General features: G+C 36.0%; 1 protein-coding gene across 1 annotated transcript in view; it reads right to left on the bottom strand.

Annotated features, from left to right (window-relative positions):
- REC114 (REC114 meiotic recombination protein) overlaps window positions 1–22,348 on the bottom strand; it is a 129,453-nt gene that overhangs the window by 82,386 nt on the left and 24,719 nt on the right. Inside the window, exon 2 of the mRNA XM_043989370.1 lies at window positions 1,900–1,989. Within this exon, the coding sequence (XP_043845305.1) occupies window positions 1,900–1,989 (90 nt within the window). The remainder of the gene's footprint in view (window positions 1–1,899; window positions 1,990–22,348) is intronic.

The raw sequence follows: 22,348 nt of genomic DNA, 5'->3' as shown, positions 1-22,348 counted from the left end.
TGGGCTCGGGGCCTCCTGGGTCCAGGCCTGGTGCTTTGTCCACTGTGTCACCTAGCTGACCCATGATGACATCTTTAAAATAAAGTTAAAGAGTAAGAGGAATGCACTGGAAGAAAGGGAAAGGAAGAGGTAGATTGGGGAAAAGTAGCTCACATAAAAGAAACAAGAAAAAGCTGATGGAGGGGAAGGGAAGAGGGGGAAGGAGTGGGGGAGGGAGTGAACCTTACTCTCATTAGAATTGGCTCAAAGAGGGAATAATATACACACTCAAGTGGGTATAGTAATATATTGTGCCCTGAGGAAAAGTGGGAGGGGAAGGAGATAAGGGGAGGAAGGAAGGAAGGGCAGATTGGGGGAGGGAGCAGTAAAAAGCAAAACACTTTTGAGGAAGGTGAAGATGTTCTGCATAACTGCACATTTATGACATATCGAATTGCTTGATTTCATAGGGAGGGCTGAAGAGGGAGGAAGAAAATTTAGAACACAGAATTAGCTCAAAGACCTTTATCTCATCAGAGTTGGCTCAAGGAGGGAATAACATATACACCTCATTGGGAAGAGTAATCTATCTAACTCTGAAGCAAAGTAGGAGGGGAAGAGGATAAGGAGGGAAGGGTGAAAGTAGGGAGGGCAGAGGGGGGAAGGGGGCAGTCAGAGGCAAAACACTTTTGAGGAGGAATAGGGTAAAAGAAGATAGAAAATAGAGTAAATATCATGGGAAGGGAATAGGATGTAGGGAAATAGCCATGATGATTGATTATAATGGCAGAATGTATGGTACCTACTTTGCTGGGCTATTGTGAAGAAAATTCTTTGTCAAGTTTAAGGTACTTTATAAAGGTTATGATGATCAGGATGCTATCAGAAAAACCTGGAAAGACCTACATGACCTGAAGCAGAGTTAAATGTACTATATACAAAATAACAGCAATAGTGTAAAATGATCTGCTGGGAAAGACGTGGTTATTTTCAGCAATGTAGTGATCCAATATAACTCTGAAGGACTAATGAAAATTGCAATTTATCTAAAGAGAAAGAACTGATGGATCTGAAATCAGCTTGAAGCATAATTTTTTTTTGATAGTTCCTTAGTCTGAAGTTTTGTTTTTGTCTGTTTTCTCTTACAACCTGGCCAATGTGGAGATGTTCTGCATAACTACTCATAAATAAATTATATTGAACTGCTTGAGTTCTTGGGGGTGGGGAGTAGGGAGGGAGGGAGGAAGAGAAGTTGGAACACAAAGTTTTAAAAAACTGATGTCAAAATTTGTTTTTATATGTAATTTGGAAAATAAAATTCTAAACAGAGAAAATAAATAAATAAAAGTGGGCTCTTCGTCAAAAAAACTACTGATGATGATGATGATAGAGAGGCACTGAGGCATAGTGGACAGAGGTACAGATTTAGAACCAAGAAGAACTGGGTTCAAGTCCTGCCTCTAACCATAGTAAGTCACTTCTCAGTTTCTATGCACTTCTCTCTTTCTTTCTTTCTTTTTTTTTTTTGGCGAGGCAACTGAGGTTAAGTGACTTGCCCAGGGTCACACAGCTAGTGAGTGTTAAGTGTCTGAGGCTGGATTTGAACTCAGGTCCTCCTGACTCCAGGGCCGGTGCTCTATCCACTGTGTCATCTAGCTGCCCCTGCACTTCTTTCAGTTGCAGATAACATGCCAACCTGGCATGAGTAGATAGAGTTTCTTCACTAAGGAGTTCTTCATATCAGTGAAATCCTAGGTCACGTCTATATTTCTAGCAATAATAACTATTTACTATAACAACTGATCTAGATAGTGCTTTAAAAGTTTGTGAAGCATTTTGCAAACATAAAAATCAAGACTGACGTAAAGCTAAGCTAGCTTAAAAGTATATGTGTTTATCATAAGTTTATACTAAACTTACCAGTAAGGTCTGTCCTTGGGAAATGAAGAAGTGACCTGATACAACTATGGTGAGAACAAGAGAACCAGATTTATCATTAGAATCAAATACCTACAAAAAAAAAAAAAGAGAGAAAGATATATAAGACAGCCCATTAATGGTATAATGGAAAATATCCACATTGTTCCTTCTTTGTGTATGTTTGATCACGAATAGCTATCTTTTTTTCAGAATACCGTAAGACTCCCAAATATCTGAGAACAGGAACCTATAGACCTTATTCTTTTCTTACCATCTAAAAACACCTAATAGAATTTTTTAAATAATAAACTTTCTTTTTAAAATAGACTTTTATTGATTTCTTTTGTTTGTACACTGTCTAGATTTCCCCCTAAATTTCTCCTTATCCCTCTGAGAGAGACCAACCCATATAAAAACTTTTTTTTAAAGGAGGAAGAAAAAAAAATAAACAAGAAAAACAGGCCTTGTCCTCAAACTGTTTACATTCTAATGGGGGAAGATAACATATAAAGGGAAGCTTATAAGTGATGGATTGGGGAAATATGAAAATATCCAGTGCAAAGGCATGGTAGAGAAAGTCCAGAGTTCAACTTGGAGAAGAAACAAGACATGACTTAGCCTGGATACTGTACTTTAATGGAGATTCTTGGAGAAGCCACTGAAGCAGGAGAAGGCACAAGGGTCAAGGGTACTTCTAATTTGTGAATTCCAAAGTTACTATGAGTTTCTAGGATGATGTAGTTTCTGGGGTATGTTCTGAGGGCAAGCCATGAGAGCAATCTATTGTTTGCTTTCTTATTCTATATGCATGTTGTTTCTGCAAGAGTTTTTCAACTTTACATAATCAAAATTATCTATTTTATCTTTTATTATTGCTTCTATGCCTTCTTTAGCTAAGAATTTATCTCTCCTCCCCATGGCTGGAAAGTGTATGTTCTGCTTGTTTTCTAATTTTTTATGGTAAAAATTTTAATATTAATGTCTCACATGCAGTTTTGATATATTTAGAAATACAGTGTCACTTATGGCCTAAGCCTAATTTCTGTCAGGCTGCTTTCTAATTTCCTGGTAGTTCTTATCAAATAGGGCTTTCCTATTTATGGTTTCAGGTTTATCAAATACTGGGTTAATTTCCATTTTCTAATTCTTTCTATCATAGTTTGTTCCATTAATATTTTAAACATTTTTAGTATAAAATTATTCACTTTATTATTGTTTATTATTAAGTACTTTTGCTTTTTAAAAGAAATATCAAACAATTTTTACTATTGCTAACTTATTATATAGTTTTAAGGTCTGGAAGTGCTAATTGCCTTCCATTCTTAACTGTTTCCACTATTTCCCTTGATATTCTATGTTTTTTGTGCTTACAAATTAATTTGATTTTATTTTATTGAGCCCTGCAAAATACTCCTTTGATAGTCTGATTGGTATAACATTAAAACTGTAAATTAACTTTGGTAGTTCTCCATTGAACACTAAATATTCTTCCAGTTATTTAAGTTGTTTATTTCTTTAAGAAACATTTTATAATGAAACCTATTCAAGTATTGCATATATACTCTGGTAAATTGAGCCCAAATATTTTATGCATTTTGTAGTTATTTTGAACAACATTTTCTTTTATGGCTGCCTCTTGGATTTTGTTATATAGAAATGCTTCATTTCTGTGGGTATACTGTGTAACCTGAAACTTTGCTGCAAGTTTTGTCTTAAATTGTTTCTTTACTAGGATTTTCTAAAGAAACCAACATATATATATATTTTTTTGGGGGGGGGGGGGCTAAGGCAATTGGGGTTAGGTCACACAGCTAGTTGTGTCAAGCGTCTGAGGCCGGATTTGAACTCAGGTTCTCCTGAATCCAGGGCCGGTGCTCTATCCACTGTGCCATCCAGCTGCCCCCCACCATATATATATATATATATTTTAGTGAGGCAATTGGGGTTAAGTGACTTGCTTAGGGTCACACAGCTAGTAAGCATTAAGTGTCTTAGGCTGGATTTGAACTCAAGTACTCCTGAATCCAGGGCCAGTGCTCTATCCACTGTGCCACCTAGCCGCCCCCGCCCCACCATATATTTTTTAAATTCAATTTTATTTTATTTTCAGTTCCAAATTCTTTCCCTCCCACCACCCCATTTGAAAAAGCAAGAAAAACAAAAATCATTACAAATCAATTAATTAATAAAAATGTATTATACTAAGCACTAGGAATGATAGGCGAGACAAAGACAGTCTCTGCCCTTAAGGAGCTTGCAGTCTAATGGAAAGGACAATGTGCAAACAAACATATACAAGGTAAGCTACATAATGGATAAATAGGAAATAATGTAAATAGGGAAAGCACTGAAATTAAGAGGAGTTAGAGAACGCTTCCTCTAAAAGGTGGGATTTTAGTTGGAACTTAAAGGAAAATAGGAAAGTTAGTAGTCAAAGCAGAGAGGGAGTATAAAAGATATGGGGGACAGCCAGAGAAAATGTCTGGGGCTTAGACAAGCAAAACAAATTCTCACATTAATGATGTACATACACATACACACACACTCTTAATCTGCATTCTCAGACCATTACCTCTCTATGTGGAGGTGGGTACCATGTATCATTAGTTCTCTGGAATTGTGGCTGGTCACTGTGATGATCACAGTTCCTAACACTTTCAAAGTTGTCTTTATAATATGAATGTTATTCTGGTTTTATTCACTTAACTTTGCATTAGTTCATAAAGTCTTCCTAGCTTTCTCTGAAACCATTCCCTTCATCATTTCTTACAGTACAGTTCCATCACATTTATATGCCATAATGTGTTCAGTCACTTTCCAAATAATGGGTATCTCCTCAGTTTCCACTTCTTTGTTACTATAAAAAGAGTTGCTATAAATATTTTTGTACATATGAGTCTTTTTCCTCTTTCTTTGATCTCTTTGGGTACAAAGCTAGTACTAATACTGCTGGCTCAAAGGGTAGGCAAAGTTTAATAGTTTTGGGGCACAGTTCCAAACTGCTATCCAGAATAACTTTACCACTTCATAGCTTTATGAATAATATATTAATGTGACCATTTTTCCACAGGCCTTCCAGAATGTAATTTTTTTGGTCAACTTTGCCAATCTGATGGGTGTAAGGTGATATCTCAAGAAGTATTCTAATTTGCATTTCCCTAATTGCTAGTGACTTGGAGCATTTTTCCCCCATATGGCTATTGATAGCTTAGATTCTTCCTCTGAAAACTGCCTTTTCATATCCTTTGACCATTTATGAATTGGGAAATAGCTCTTATTACTACAAACTTAAATCTGTGCCATATAATGTATACATATATATGTATTAGAAAAAGACATTTATCAGATAAAACTTTCTGCAAAGATTTCTCCAATTTTTGCTTCTACAAAAGCTTTTAAAACTTTATGTAATCAAAATTATCCATTTTACCTCCTGTTAACATCTCTCTACTTCTAGGCCCTTTTCCTTTCTACTTTTTTCATCAATTCCATTGGTATTCTTAAGTTTTTGTTCCTTTAGAAATATTATCATTTTTTTCCAAATCTAAAAAATAATACTAAGAATAGTGTGGTATGACACTGAATGAGTAAGTTAATTTAAGTAGTATCATTTTTGTTCTATTTACTTGGCCTACTCATAAGCAATATTTCTCAAGTTATTCAGATTTATCTTTATTTGCTTAAAGAGTAGTTTGTAATTATGTTCATATAGGTCCTGTGTGGGTCTTAATAGGTAGACTTTCAACCATTTTAAATGGAATTTCTCCTCTATCTCTTCCTGCTGGATTTTGTTGATAAGATACAGAAATACTGATGATTTGTGTGAGTTTATTTTACATTCTGCAATTATGCTGAAGTTAATTATTTCAATTAGTTTTTTAGTTGGCTCTCTGGAGTTCTCCAAGTAAACTATTTTCATCTACAAATAGTGATAATTTTGTTTCTTCTTTCAATTTCTTTTTCTTGCCTTATGGCTATAGCTATAATTTTTAGCACAATACCAAATACTAATGATGATGATAGATAATCTTGCTTTATTGGAAAGGCCTCTAATTTATCCCCTTTATAGGTATTGCTAGCATTTGGTTTTAGATAGGCTACTTACCATATTAAGGAAAGCTTCATTTATTCTAAACTTATAGTTTTCCTAATATTGCACCAGCTCTGCTTTTCTGGTATAAATTTAGTCTGGTCATACTGTACAATCTTTGTGATGTATTTCTATAGTCTCCTTTTTATTCCATTTTATTTATTTTCTATTTATTTATTTTTGCAGGGCAATGAGGGTTAAGTGACTTGCCCGGGGTCACACAGCTAGTAAGTGTTAAGTGTCTGAGGCCGGATTTGAACTCAGGTACTCCTGAATCCAGGGCCTGTGCTTTATCCACTGTACCACCTAGCTGCCCCCTGTTATTCCATTTTAAATTTCTGCATTAATATTCATTAGGTATATTGGTCTTGTTTTCTTTCTCTATTTTGACTCTTCTTGGTTTAGGCATCAAGATCATATTTGTATCATAGAAGGAATTTGGTAAGGCCCTTTCTTTTCCTATTTTTCCACAGTTTGCATAATATTAGAATTGTGGAAATTTATTTTGATTTGGGGACCCTACCTTTAGGCTGAGATTAGAATGCCTTAGGCCCTCAGGGACTCTCTCCCTCCTCCTCAGCTTCAGCTGAGCGGAAAAAGCCCCGTGGGCTATACGAGATGCCAGGTCAGACAGCTGGGGGGAAAAAAAGCCCCCAGCTCCCTCCGACCTGAGCGGAGCTATCTGAAGGAATCCCAGATGGCCTGTGCTGAGGCATGAGGCTCAAGAGGGGGACTAAGTAGAGGAGGACGGACTAGAAAGACTAGAGGGGAGCAGGGACAAGGACGGAGGAGAGTTCGGTTCGAAAGGGAGAGACAGGGCTGACAAGGTTACAGGCCTTAATACAAATCAGGGAAAGTGTAACGTGCCCTGAGGCCGGAGGCAGCTAAGGCCCTTACTGTATTCAAGAAGTTCGAATTGCAGCAGGTGGGAAAGAGAAAGCAGTCAGGCTGTACATTTTATTTCCCTGTATTCTTAATTTTAAATAGTATCTCATAAATAAACTCTGCTTTGATTATTTAGTTAAGAAGCTTCTTAATATTTTGCTTATCAATTTGGGGTGGAACTTTATAAATGGCCCACATTAAATTAACGAAGTCAGATAGCCAGCAAGTCAACAGTCCCAGAATAAGTACCCCAATCAAATTAGCCCTCAAAATTAGCCCTAGTTAATAAAATATTTCCACAGAATTATGTGGGTTTTTAAAAAAAATGTGTGATAGAATTTACAGGACCTTCTAATCCTGGCTGTTTTTTCCCCCTTTGGAGTTTAGTAATATCTTCAATTTCTTTTTCTAATTTAGGGTTAAGTCCTCTAATTCCAGTTCCATTAATCTGGGTAATTTGTATTTTTGTAAATATCTATTCATTTCATTTAGGTTGTTAGTTTTATTGGTGTATAATATATAATTTATTTCTTCTTCATTAGTTGTAAATATACCTTTTTACTTTTGATACTGGTTATTTTAAAATCAAATTAGCTAAGGAATTATCTGTTCTTTTTTTTTAAAGCAACTCCTAATTTTATTCAGTAGTGTGGTTTTTGCTTCCCATTTTATTAATTTCTCCTTTGATTTTTAGGATTTCTGTTTTGGGGTTTAACTGGAGTTTTTCAATTTGTTGGATTTCTAAATTTTTTAGTTGCATGTCCACTTCAGTTATCTATTATTTCTGTCTTTTAGAGATACAGCTGTGCATTAAATATCGCTTTGGCTGAATCCCAAAACTTTGGTATGTTTTCACATTATCGTCATTATCTTGATAAACTTACTGATTGTTTCTAAGATGTGTTTTTTACACATTCGTTCTTTAAGATTAATTTCCAATCAATTGTTAATCTTTGTTTTAATGGTCTTTTATTGAATATAATCTATGACATTATGGTCAGTAAAAGATACATTTAATACTTCTCATTTTCTGTGTTTGTGAGGGTTTTATACCCTAAATACATGATCAATTTTTGTGAAGGTACAATGAGCAGTTGAAAATACATATAATCCTTTTTATTTCCATTGAAAATTCTCCAGAGATCTAGCATATCTAACTTTTCTAACATTCTATTAAGGTCTCTCATTTCTTTTTTTTTAAAGGTCTGAGAGAGGCAATATGAGGTCTTCAGCCATTCGAGTTTTACTATCTATAGTTATACTACCTATAACTCATTTAACATTTCTTTAAGAATTTAGATGGTCCCCAAAATGAGAAAAAGACCTATTTGTACAAAAATATGGTAGCGTGGTGGCTAAGAATTGGAAATCAAAGGAATGCTCATCAATTGAGGAATGGCTAAATAAGCTGGGGTCTATGATGGTAATGGAATATGATTGTGCCATAAAAAATGACAAGCAGAAGGGGCAGAGTCAAGATGGCGGAGAGGAAACAGCAAGCTGCCTGAGCTCTCCTTCTGTTCCCTCAAAAAGAACATTAAATCAAGCCTCTGGATGGATTCTGAAACTACAGAACTTGCAAAGAGAGAGAGACACACAGTCTTCCAACCAGAGACAATTTAGAAGACTTCAGGAAAAGGTCGGTCTGACTCGGGCAAAAGGGAGGCCCAGCACAGGGCAGCAGCCCAGCGCCAAGGGGGTCGGGGCAAGTCAGCAGGAGCTGTGGGCCACAGCCGAACAACTGAGGCCCCTGGAACCTGGCTCAAAAATCTGGTGGCCAAGAAGGACAGTGGAAAAACCTACCTGCACCGGCTGGGAGGGCCATGAACGGGTCAGGCGGAATTGGGCGCCTGGCCGAGCGCTCAGACAGGAAGTGCAGGGGGACGAACTGCACACACTATAAAGGCCTCAGAGTAAAAAGCCGGTCACACAGCACCTATACCCCTGCACAAGAAGCCCAAAACAGGGACCGTGGTGCCCCGAGAGCAGACCTCAATTTAAAAAATAAATAAATAAGCTGCAATAATGAGTAAGAACCAAAAAACAGCCCTCTCCATTGACAGCTTCTGTATCAGTAGGGAAGAAGCCAACGCAAACTCAGATGAGGACAATACCCTCAAATTGCCTCCATCTGAAGCCTCAAGAGGGAAGGTGAATTGGTCTCAAGAACAAAAAGCCTTCCTGGAAGAGCTCAAAAAGGATTTTAAAAATCAATTGAGAGAGGTAGAAGAAAAAATGGGGAGAGAAATGAAAGCAAAACAAGAAAACTATGAAAAAAGAATCAGCAGCTTGGAAAAAGAAGCACAAAGATTGTCTGGCCAAATGGAAAAAAAAGTGCATAATTTCACTGAAGAAAACAATGCCTTAAAAAATTCATTTGGCCAAATGGAAAAAAAGGTGCATAATCTCACTGAAGAAAACAATGCCTTAAAAATTAACATTGGTCAGTTCAAAGATAAGGAATCCATGAGACACCAGGAATCAGTCAAGCAGAATCAAAAGAATGAAAAAAATAGGAGAAAATGTGAAATACCTCATTGGAAAGACAACTGATCTGGAAAACAGATTGAGGAGAGACAATTTGAGAATCATTGGTCTGCCTGAAACCCATGACCAGAAAAAGAACCTAGATACCATATTCCAGGAAATTATTAAGGAGAATTGCACTGATATCATAGAATCAGAGGATAAAATCATCATTGAAAGAATCCACCGATCACCTCTTGAAAGAGACCCCAAAAGGAAAACTCCAAGGAATATTGTAGCCAAATTCCAGAATTATCAGGTGAAAGAGAAAATACTCCAAGCAGCCAGAAAGAAGCAATTTAAATATCATGGAGCCACAGTCAGGATTGCTCAGGACCTGGCAGCTTCAATACTAAAGGACCGCAAGGCTTGGAATATGATATTCTGGAAGGCAAAGGAGCTTGGATTGCAGCCATGAATCTATTACCCAGCAAAAATGTGCACTCTCAGGGGAAAAGATGGACATTTACTGACATTGGAGACTTTCAATCATTCCTGAGGAAAAGACCAGAACTGAATAGAAAATTCGATCTTAACATATAAGACTCAAGAGAAGTTTAAAAAGGTAAACAGAGGGGAAAAAAAAGGTTATTCAATTAGGTTAAACTGGTTATATCCCCACACGGGAAGATAAACTCATAACTCTTAAGAACTGTAAATGTATTTGGGCAGAGAGAAGGACTTTACACAGAGGGTATAAATATAAATTGTCTTTGATGTGATGATACAAAGAAAACTAAGGGGTTAAAAAGGGAGTCTATGGGGAGGAGAGGGGAGGAGAGGAAAGGGGAGGTGGAATGGGGTGAATTATATCATATGAAGAGGTGAAAAAAAAACTATTACAATAGAGGGAAAGAAAGGAGGGGTGAACATTGTTTCAACCCTACTCTCATTAGATTTGATTCAAAGAGGGAATAACATATACGTTCACTGGGATAAAGAAACTTAGCTCATTCTTTAGGGAAGCAAAAGGGGAAGGGAAAGGGGGGGACTGATAGAAGGGAGGGCAAAAGCAAGGGAGAAAAGGGTAAAGAAAAGAGAGGGGGGTGATAAAAAGTGAGGGCAGATTGGGGGAGGCAGGGGTAAGAAGTAAAACATCGGTGAAGGGAATAGACAGTAAAAATAACTGTGAATGTGAATGGGATGAACTCTGCTATAATACGGAAGTGAATTGCAGAGGGGATTAAAAACCAGAATCCTACAATATGGTGTTTACAAGAAACACATCTGAAGCAGAGAGATACACACAGAGTAAAGGTAAAAGGCTGGAGCAGAATATATTATGCTTCAGCTAAAGTTAAAAAAAGCAGGGACAGCAATCCTTATCTCAGACAAAGCACAGGCAAAAATAGATCTCATTAAAAGAGATAAGGAAGGAAACTACATCTTGCTAAAAGGCACTATAGATAATGAAGCAATATCAATATTAAATATGTATGCACCAAGTGGTATAGCATCCAAATTCTTAGAGGAGAAGTTAAATGAGTTACAAGAGGAATTAGACAGTAATACTATACTAGTGGGGGATCTGAATCTCCCCCTCTCAGAATTAGATAAATCTAGCCAAAAAATAAATAAGAAAGAAGTGAAAGAGGTGAACAGAATACTAGAAAAGTTAGACATGATAGATATCTGGAGAAAATTGAATGGGATAGAAAGGAATATACCTTTTTCTCAGCAGTACATGGCACATTTTCAAAAACTGACCATGTATTAGGGCACAAAAACATCATAGTCAAATGTAGAAAGGCAGAAATAGTAAATGCATTCTTCTCAGATCATGATGCAATAAAAATTACATGTAAGAAAGAGCCAGGGAAAAGTAGAATGAAAATCAATTGGAAACCAAATAATTTCATTCTAAAGAATGAATGGGTCAAACAACAAATCACAGAAACAATCAATAACTATATCCAAGAGAAAGACAACAATGAGACAACATACCAAAATCTATGGAATGCAGCCAAAGCAGTACTTAGGGGAAAATTTATAGCTCTAACTGCTTACATGAATAAAAAAGAGAAAGAGGAGATCAATGAATTGGGTATGCAACTTAAAAAGCTAGAAAAAGAACAAACTAGAAATCCCCAATTTAGATATAAACTAGAAATCCTGAAAATTAAAGGAGAAATTAATAAAACTGAAAGCAAGAAAACTATAGAATTAATAAAACTAAGAGCTGGTTTTATGAAAAAAATCAATAAAATAGATAAAATATTGGTTAATTTGAGTAAAAAAAAGAAAGAAGAAAACCAAATTACAAGTATCAAAAATGAAAAGGGTGATGTTACCACCAATGAAGTGGAAATTAAATCAATAATTAGGAATTGTTTTGCCCAACTGTATGCCAATAAATTTGACAATCTAAATGAAATGGATGAATATTTACAAAAATACAAACTGCCCAGGTTAACTGAAGAGGAAATAAAATCCTTAAATAAGCCAATATTAGAAAAAGAAATTGAACAAGCCATTAATGAACTCCCTAAGAAAAAATCCCCAGGGCCAGATGGGTTTACAGGTGAATTTTACCAAACATTTAAAGAACAATTAATTCCAATATTATACAAATTATTTGGAAAAATAGATGAAGAAGGAGTTCTACCAAATTTGTTTTATGACACAAATATGGTGGTGGTACCAAAACTAGGCAAAGCAAAAACAGAGAAAGAAAATTATAGACCAATTTCCCTAATGAATATTGATGCTAAAATCTTAAATAAGATATTAGCAAGGAGATTACAGCAATTCATCACCAGGATAATACACTATGACCAGGTAGGATTTATACCAGGAATGCAGGGCTGGTTCAACATTAGGAAAACTATTAACATAATTAACCACATCAATAAGAAAACCAACCAAAATCATATGATTATCTCAATAGATGCAGAGAAAGCTTTTGACAAAATACAACACCCATTCCTAATAAAAACACTAGAGAGTTTAGGAATAGGAGGAGCTTTCCTTAGAATAATAAACAGTATCTACCTAAAGCCATCAGCAAGTATTATATGCAACGGAGATAAATTAGAGGCCTTCCCAATAAGATCAGGGGTGAAACATGGATGTCCATTATCACCCCTATTATTTAATATTGTCCTAGAAATGTTAGCTTTAGCAATCAGAGAAGAGAAAGGAATTAAAAGAATTAGAATAGGCAAGGAGGAAACAAAACTATCACTCTTTGCATATGATATAATGGTATACTTAAAGAATCCTAGAGAATCAACTCAAAAATTACTTGAAACAGTTAACAACTTTAGCAAAGTAGCAGGATATAAAATAAATCCACATAAATCATCAGCATTTCTATACATGACCAACAAAGTCCAGCAGCAAGAGATAGAAAGAGAAATTCCATTTAAAGTAATGGTAGATAATATAAAATACTTGGGAGTCTACTTGCCAAGACAAACCCAGGAACTCTATGAACACAACTACCAAACACTCTTCACACAAATCAAATCAGATCTAAATAATTGGAAAGAGATCAATTGTTCATGGAAAGGCAGAGCTAATATAGTAAAAATGACAATACTGCCTAAATTAATTTACTTATTCAGTGCCATACCAATCAGACTACCTAAAAATTATTTTATAGAGCTAGAAAAAATAATAACAAAATTCATCTCGAAAAACAAAAAATCAAGAATATCCAGGGAAATAATGAAAAAAAATTCACAGGAAGGTGGGTTAGCGGTACCAAACCTGGAGCTTTACTATAAAGTGGGAGTCATCAAAACTATCTGTTACTGGCTAAAAAAATAGAGTGGTAGATCAATGGAATAGGCTAGGCACAGGAAATGCAGTAGTAAATGACACTATAGTAATGTAGTGTTTGATAAGCCCAAAGACTCCAGCTTCTGGGATAGGAACTCAGTATTTGACAAAAACTGCTGGGAAAACTGGAAGATAGTATGGCAGAAATTAGGCATAGACCAACATCTTACACCTTATACTAAAATAAGGTCAAAATGGATACATGATGTAGACATAAGAGGCGATACCATAGGTAAATTAGGAGAGAAAGGAATAATCTGCCTATTAGATCTTTGGAAAGGAAAACAGTTTATGACCAAACAGGAGATAGAGTATATTATAAAATGCAAAATGGATGATTTTGATTACATTAAATTAAAAAATTTTTGTAGAAACAGAAGCTATGCATCCAAAATTAGAAGGGAGGCAGAAAGCTGGGAAACAATTTTTATGGCCAGTACTTCTGATAAAGGCCTCATTTCTAAAATATATAGGGAACTAAATCAAATTTATAATAATCCAAGTCATTCCCCAGTTGAAAAATGGTCAAAGGATATGAACAGGCAGTTTTATGATGAAGAAACCAAAGCTATCTATTCCCATATGAAAAAATGCTCTAAATCTCTAATGATTAGAGAGATGCAAATTAAAACAACTCTGAGGTACCACCTGACACCTATCAGATTGGCTAAAATGACAAAAAAGGAAAATAATAAATGTTGGAGAAGCTGTGGAAAAATTGGAACACTAATGCATTGTTGGTGGAGCTGTGAACTGATCCAACCATTCTAGAGAGCAATTTGGAATTATGCCCAAAGGGCGATAAAGTTGTGCATACCCTTTGACCCAGCAATACCACTTTTGGGTCTTTTGCCCAAAGAAATTATGGAAAGGGGAAAGGGACCCACATGTACAAAAATATTTATAGCTGCTCTTTTTGTGGTGGCAAGGAATTGGAAGTTGAGGGGATGCCCATCAATTGGGGAATGGCTGGACAAGTTGTGGTATATGAATACAATGGAATACTATTGTGCTGTAAGAAACGATGATCAGGAGGAGTTCAGAGAAACCTGGAGGGTCTTATGTGAGCTGATGATGAGTGAGATGAGCAGAACCAGAAGAACATTGTACACAGTATCATCAACATTAAGTGTTGATCTACTGTGATGGAATATATTCTTCTCACCAATGCAATGGTACAGAAGAGGATCTCCAAATCCAAGAACAAAAAATAAAAGAACTGTGGAGTATAGATGCTGAGTGAACCATACTATTTCTTTTGGTTTTGGTGCTGTTGTTTTTTCTATTTTGAGGTTTTTCATCATCGCTCTGATTTTTCTCATATAACATGACTAATGCAGAAATAGGATTAATGTTATTATGTGTATATATATATATACACATTATGTGTGTATATATATAAATAAACCTATATCAGATTACCTGCTGTCTAGGGGAGGGAGGGAGAAAAATCTGAAATTGGAAAGCTTGTATAAACAAAAGTTGAGAACTATCTTTGCATGTAATGGGAAAAAATAAAATACTTTATTTAAAAAAAATGACAAGCAGGATGATTTCAGAAAGGCCTGGAAAGACTTGAACGAACTGATGTATATCGGAGTGAGCAGAACTAAGAGAATGCTGTGTACAGAGACAATATTGTTTGATGAAGAACTGTGAATGACTTAACTATTTTCAACAATATAATGATCCAAGACAATCCCAAAGGACTACTGATGAAATATACTATTACTACTCACCTCCAAAGAAAGAAATGATATTGATAGAATACAGACTGAAGAATGCTATTTTTCACTTTCATTTTTTAATTCAAGTTTTCTTATACAAATGACTAATATGGTAATGTTTTACATAACTGTATATATATAACCTATATCTGCTTACCACCTTAGGGAGGGGGAATAGGAAGGAGGGATATAAAAATTGGAACTCAAAACTATAAATAAAAATGTTTATTACTTTAAAAAAGAATTTAGATGGTATATAATTTAGTGACTGTGCTTAGTATTGCTATTAATTTATTATCTATGGGGCCAGCTAGGTGGAGCAGTGGATAGAGCACTGGCCCTGGATTCAGGAGGACCTGAGTTCAAATCTGAACTCAGACCCATGACACTTACTAGCTGTGTGATCTTGGGCAAGTCACTTAACTCCAATTGCCTCACCAAAAAAAAAAGAAAGAAAGAAAGAAAGAAAGAAAGAAAGAAAAAGAAAAAACCACGTATCTAATTTATTATCTATAGAAACTTTAAGCAAAATGTAGTTTCAGTTTATCTCTTTAAATGAGATCTATTTTTGCTTTTGTCTGAGATCATGATTGCTACCTATCTTTTTTTTCTTACTTCTGCTGAAGTGTAATAAATTATGTTTCAGCCCCTTATTTAAAATCTATGTGTATTTTCATATTTCTTGTGAACATCATAGTGTAGGATTTTTGTTTCTAATCTATTCTGCTATCTTTCATTTTTGGATAGTTGATTTAATTTACATTCTCTGTTGTGATGTTAATTATTTATTTCTCTTCATCCTATTCTCTTATATTTTTTATTCTATTTTCTATTCCCTATTTAAGTTTATTTCACCATTCCATCTCTTGAGTCTAAGCCTTTACAAGCATTGTCCTTCATGCCTGAAATGCTCTCCCCTTCCTTACTTGACTCCTAGCTTCCTTCAAGATTTGGTTCAGATTTCTCTCAAGTTCTACAAAAAGCTTCTTCCCATCTCACCCCATTCTCATTCCCCAACCAGTGCCTTGCCTCTGATGTTACTTCCTATTTATACTATATATATCTTGTATATTCATAGTTGTTTGTGTAGGGACAAATTTTTAACTTGGGGAGTGTTAGCTAGGTGGCTTGCTGCAATATTGGGGCAAGGAAGGAGATCGACAGCCTCCCTCAAAACAGAGCAGGATTTATTTAACAAGAACGAACTTAAAAAACAAAACAAAACAGGATAAGTAGGATTAAGGGAAAGGAAATAAAATGGGGAAAGGGAAATTATACAAATCTGAACAACACCACCTCCTAGGAATCAACTAAGAACATACAGCAGCATCCTGTCACCTTCCAGCTTCAAGCTAGAATGGCAAAAAACCTCCCTTCTTCCCAGCAGACCCCAGGCTGACCACACACAGCCCCCAGCCAATTGGCTGGCGTTTCTGACAGTCACATGACTGCCCTCACTGGGCTTCCAATCATTATAATTTTGCCAGGCCCATGTAGGCATTGGCCGAGTAGTGATGAGTAAGGTGCTAGAGCCATGGCGATGGCTACAACCAGTGGGTGGAGCACTGTGTGGTTTGCGGAGCCCCAGACAAACAGAGTTTTGTTTTTTTAAATTCTAGCCAAAAGATGGAGTCATAAAAATCTCAAATAACAATTAATTCTTGACATTTGCATGTTGTCTCCTCCATTAGCTCTTTGAAGGCAGGAATGGTGTTTTTGCCTTGTCTGTATTTCTAGTACATAGCACAGTGTTTGGGGGCATATGGTAAAAGTTTTATAAATGCTTGTTGAATGAAGGGAGAGGTCCAGAGGGAATTGTTTTTAGGCCACAAAGGTACAGAGGACCAGCATAGATACAAGTGGTCAAGGTCAATACAGGCACTTAAGACTAGTTAATTGACCACAAAATTCTGGACAGAAAAAATTCAGTTTAGCATCCTAATTTGCTTCTGTAGTCTGTTTTCCATTATTATGGATTCCTTAGTTCCAGTTTCCTGGTCTCATTCCCTTAATCTCCCTTGTCAGAAAACATAGCACCAAGCTATTTCCCCTCTGCATGAATCTTACCAGGTGGTAAAATCTAACATAGAACCTCTCTCTTGAATTGTCAGAGCCTTTCAAGAAGCTCTAAGGCAGCCATATCCTGTTTGTGCACAACATTGATATTCAAAAGTATCTTTTTAAAAGACAGCATCTTGGGCAGCTAGGTGGAGCAGTGAATAGAGCACTGGCCCTGGATTTAGGAGGACCTGAGTTCAAATCTGGCCTCAGAAATTTGACACTTACTAGCTATGTGACCTTGGGCAAGCCATTTAACCCTCACTGCCCTGCCGTTCCCCCCCCCCCCAATTAAAAGACAGCATCTCCCTCAGGCTGAAAGTATAGGGGCTACTTATGGGCCACATCCCACTACTGATCAGCACAGCAGCATTGAACTGCTCCATTTCTGACCTGGGACAGTATGCAGCCTCTTATTCCCAGTATCTCTCTATATTAATGTCAAACTGAGTGCAGCCATCCGATTAGTATAACCTACTGCAGTTGAGAACTCCTGAGTTTAAGAGATCTGCCAGCCTGAGCTTCCCCAATAGCTGTCAAATTTTTTTTCAAAATAGTGGTATGTGATCATCAAAGAATATCAATAGTTTTGTTTAAGTACTGACTCACATACAATCATTTTTTATGTCAAAATTTTCTTTAAGAACATCTGGATTTAACACTACATAGATCACATTTCTTAAAAACACATCTTTTGCAAAGATGAAATGCTTCCTTTTTTAAGTTTTTAAAAAATAAAAGGCAAAACTTTACATTCAAAAACAGAGATGATATAAAAATTCTTAGATATAATACAATTTTTAGATAAACACTTGAAAAAAGTTTATAATTATGCTAAAAATTTGGAAGAGAGGATAATTGTTTCCATAGTATCATCTCTTGCTCTTGCTATTGCAGGGTTCTCTAGAAGTCACATAAGTGACACATAAGAAAAATCCATAATACCTTAAATTAGGACTCAGATAAAGGGCCTCTGCAATCAAGCATTAAGTGCCACTGGAGTGTATATAACTCTATACAAAGGCAGGGGGAACTACAACTACAAGATTTTTGTCCCTCTTCACAAATGAAGAGTAGGTATTAAGGACAGATTATTACACTGAAAACCTAATGTCTCAGACTGCCCAACAAATAAAAAAATTTCATTACTTTGTGTCTCCTTACTTAGATATTATACTATATATAAAATATCTTAGTAAAATATCCCCTTGTTTATTTTGGGCTCTCAAAAATAATTTTAGAAAGTGACAAATTATCACTTCCTTGAAATGTTTTATTTTATTTTTTTGCAGGACAGTGAGGGTTAAGTGACTTGCCCAGGCTCACACAGCTAGTAAGTGTCAAGTATCTGAGGCAGGATTTGAACTCAGGTCCTCCTGAATCCAGGGCCAGTATTCTATCCACTGCACCACCTAGCTGCCACCTGAAATGTTTTAAATACAAACAGAATAAATAATTCAAAGTTGAGAACTGTTTCTATTTCAGTGACAACACTAAAAGTCATAACAAGATACCTGAAAATGAAGGTTTAAGGTGTCATATGTAACATACGTTAGTTTGGAACTTTCCAGGCATGACAGCTGTGCTAAATTAATATAATCCAAAATTGACACCAATTAGTTACTACAGCACTTTCAGATTAAAACTGGAGCATGTTTTATGATAGTTGGTATATGCCCTTCTAACACATGGAATATCACAAACTGGCTTTTCAGCAGTGCCTTATGCTTATACTTATGCTAAAATAGCAAGTATCATTTCACTGAAATATAGCCATACCTCATAGAATGCTATGGTATCTTTCACATTTAGTGCCAGCAATTCCTACTGACATGTATACCATCAGAGCAATCAATGGTGTCAAAGTTCAAATGGAAATGGGGGCCACTAAACTGTACATAAGGATCCCTGCAGGTTTCATTAGAAAAATCACATATTTACTGTATCTATATTCTGTTCTATCTTTATTTTACTAAATATTTCCCAATTACATTTTAATCTGGTTCAGAAGAGTTGCTGTTCAGTTGTTTTTCAGTCATGTGCAACTCTTTGGGACCCCATTTGGGGTTTTCTTGGCAAAGAATCTGGAGTGGTTGGTCATTTTCTTCTCCAGCTCATTTTTTACATGAGGAACTGAGGCAAACAAGGTGAAATAACTTGCCCAGGGTCACACAGCTACTAAGTATCTGAGGCCAGATCTGGACCTGGGAAGATGAGTCTTCTTGACTTGGGGCCCAATACTCTATCCACTGCGCCACCTAGCTGCCCATCAGAAGTACTGAAGGCGTTGTATTTGACAATTCGGCTCTACAGTACTACAGCTCATGCATCAAGAGAAAAGGGGGAGAAAATCAGCACAAGTATATATACACATATACACACATATATTATATATAACTTTAAATAAAATGTTTCCAATATACTTAAGATGAATTATATCATTATCAGCATTTTCATGTTAAAGCAAATATATCTTATAGAATTATAACTTTGAAACTACCAGTTAAGAGACCTAACCAAAGTTACACAGCTAGTATCAGGGACAGCATTTGAAAACAGATTAAGTTTTATCCATTTACTGGTTCTGTGAGGATCAAACATCATGCTGTATGTGAAAAATCTTTATAGATGATAAAAATGCTATATAAATGCAAGTTCTTAAGTTCCTCAGATAAGGTTCAGAGTTTTTTCTTACATTGATCCAAACTACTGAATTTTACATTAACAAATCCTGGAGTGTGCAAAAATTTCAAGTAGGTCATCAGCTGCTTCCCTACTAAGTAGCTGAGGAAGCTCTTGTAAATTATTTTAATAAATTTACAGATTATATCACACTAACAAAAAGTGGTCTTGACCTTCAAATCATAAAGTCCAGGATTTTATTTTCATGAATAGGAAGGTACTGATGTTTTGCAGGAAAGCAAACAAAACAATTTTTAAATGCACTCAGGTAAAATTGGCAATGGTAAAGAAAGGGGAAAAACATTCCAGTCCTCTGCAGCAATCATCTTAGGCATCAAAGCATGAGATTTGATTAACCTTAATTTTAAAACCCATTTCTGTGTGATTATATTGGTCATGAAATTATCCTATCCTTTTCAATCCAACTAACAGTATTTGACTTAATCACCTCAATTAGCAGTCATAAGTAGGTAGCATTTGGCTGGAAAATTTTCCTTTTAGCCTAAATATCTCTTTCATATAATAAACTAAAGAACAAATTATTTTATTTTATTTTTACCATACCTTTTTTTTCCAATTACATGTAAAGATAGTTTTCAAGATTCACTTTTGTAAGATTTTGAGTTCCAAATTTTTCTCTCACCCTTCCTTCCTCATCCCGAAGCCAGAAAGCAATCTGATATAGGTTATACATTACAATCTCATGTTAAACATATTTCTACATTAGTCATGTTGTAAGAGAAGAACCAAAACAAAAGGAAAAAAACACAAGAAAGAAGAAACAACAACCACAACAAAAAAGCAATAACAAAAATAAAAATAATATACTTCAATCTACATTCAGACTCCACAGTTCTTTTTCTGGATGTGGAGGAGCATTTTATACCATGAGCTTTTTGGCATTGTCTTGGATCACTGTACTGCTGAGAAGAGCTAAGTCTATCACAGTTGATCATCACACAATGTTGTTGGTACTTTGTATGATGTTTTCTTGGTTCTGCTCATTTCACTTGGCATCAATTCATGTAAGTCTTTCCTTGTTTTTCTGAAATCTGCCTGCTCATCATTTCTTTTTTTTTGTTTGTTTGTTTTTTTGGCGGGGCAATGGGGGTTAAGTGACTTGCCCAGGGTCACACAGCTAGTAAGTATCAAGTGTCTGAGGCCGAATTTGAACTGAGGTACTCCTGAATCCAGGGCCGGTGCTTTATCCACTGCGCCACCTAGCTGCCCCCGCTCATCATTTCTTACAGCACAATAATATTCCATTACATTCATATACGACAACTTGTTTAGCCATTCCCCAACTAATGGACATCCCCTTGATTTCTAATTCTTTGCTACCACAAAAGAGCAGCTATACATATTTTTGTATATATGGGTCCTTTTCCCTTTTTTATGATCTCTTTGGGATACAGACCTAGTAGTAGTAGGCTGGGTCAAGGGGTATACATAATTTTATAGCCTTTTGGACATGGTTTCAAATTGCTATCCAGAATGGTTGGATCAGTTCACAACTCCACCAACAATGCATTAGTAGAACAAAGTATTTTAAAGTCGTATGTATCTGGATTAAAGGAGAAAGAATGATTTGTCAGTATTGTTAGATTTTATGTCTTCGAATCTCTCAATTGTGTCCATTCTGTCTCTCCTCCTTTGAAGAACAAATATTCTATTCCTTTATTCTTCAAACTAGCTATGTTCACTCTACTTAATCAAAACTTAACAAAACCCATCATACATTCCAGAATGGTTCTTTTCAGCTGCACAACTCCATGGTTTGCCTAATTCCCTCACTGTCTATCACCATCACAGGGTTTGTTGCGTCTCTATTCATAGGTCTCAAGTTGGAAGGGAACCCAGAAGCCACTTATTCCTGTACTGACCTCCCTTCTACAACACTCCCAACAAATGGTCACTCAACTAAGGGGAAGGGGAACCCAATATCCTCCAAGGAAACTCATTTCACTTTTGTGTAGCTCTAATTATTAGGAAGCTTCTCATTATGTCAAATTTAATTTTTAACTGAAATAACTTTCACCTACTATAACAAATTCTGCCTTACAGGAGAACAAGCAGCATAAATCTAATCCATATTTCATTATGATAGCCTTCCAAATAACCAAAAACATGTACTATAACCTCCAAGTAGGTTTCTCTTCTTTAGACGAAACCACCCTAGTTCCTTCGATCTTACCCTGTGTCCAAGGCCCATCGCCACTTTAATCATCCTCTTCAAGGTCATTATTATAGGTAATAATAATAACTAATACCTATGCAATGCTTACTACATGCAAGGCACTGTGCTGTTCTACAATTATTATCTCATTTGATCTTCACAAGAACTCTGATGAGAACAATGAGTCAGAGATTAATTGACTTGCCCATGATCACACAGCTAGTTAGGCCAGACTTGAAATCAGGTTTCTCTGACTCCAAGCCTGGCACTCTATCCACTGTACCAACTAGCTGCCCCACTTACACTGTCAATGTCGTCCTTAAAATATAGCATCCAGAATGCCTCAGATTTGATGAAAGTACACTGAGGCTACCATTTATCATATTCTGGCCACTTTGCTAGTAGAACACAAACTCTTTGAAGACAGAAATGGTCTCGTTTGTCTTTGTATCTGCTGTCCCTGGTGTGTATAAGTATAGTGCCTTAAACCCTGCAATAAACACCTCTCTCAATACTGTACTA

Source organism: Dromiciops gliroides, chromosome 2 (genome assembly GCF_019393635.1).
Source record: "Dromiciops gliroides isolate mDroGli1 chromosome 2, mDroGli1.pri, whole genome shotgun sequence".
Taxonomy (NCBI): Eukaryota; Metazoa; Chordata; class Mammalia; order Microbiotheria; family Microbiotheriidae; genus Dromiciops; species Dromiciops gliroides.
This window is presented reverse-complemented; position numbering and strand designations above follow the sequence as displayed.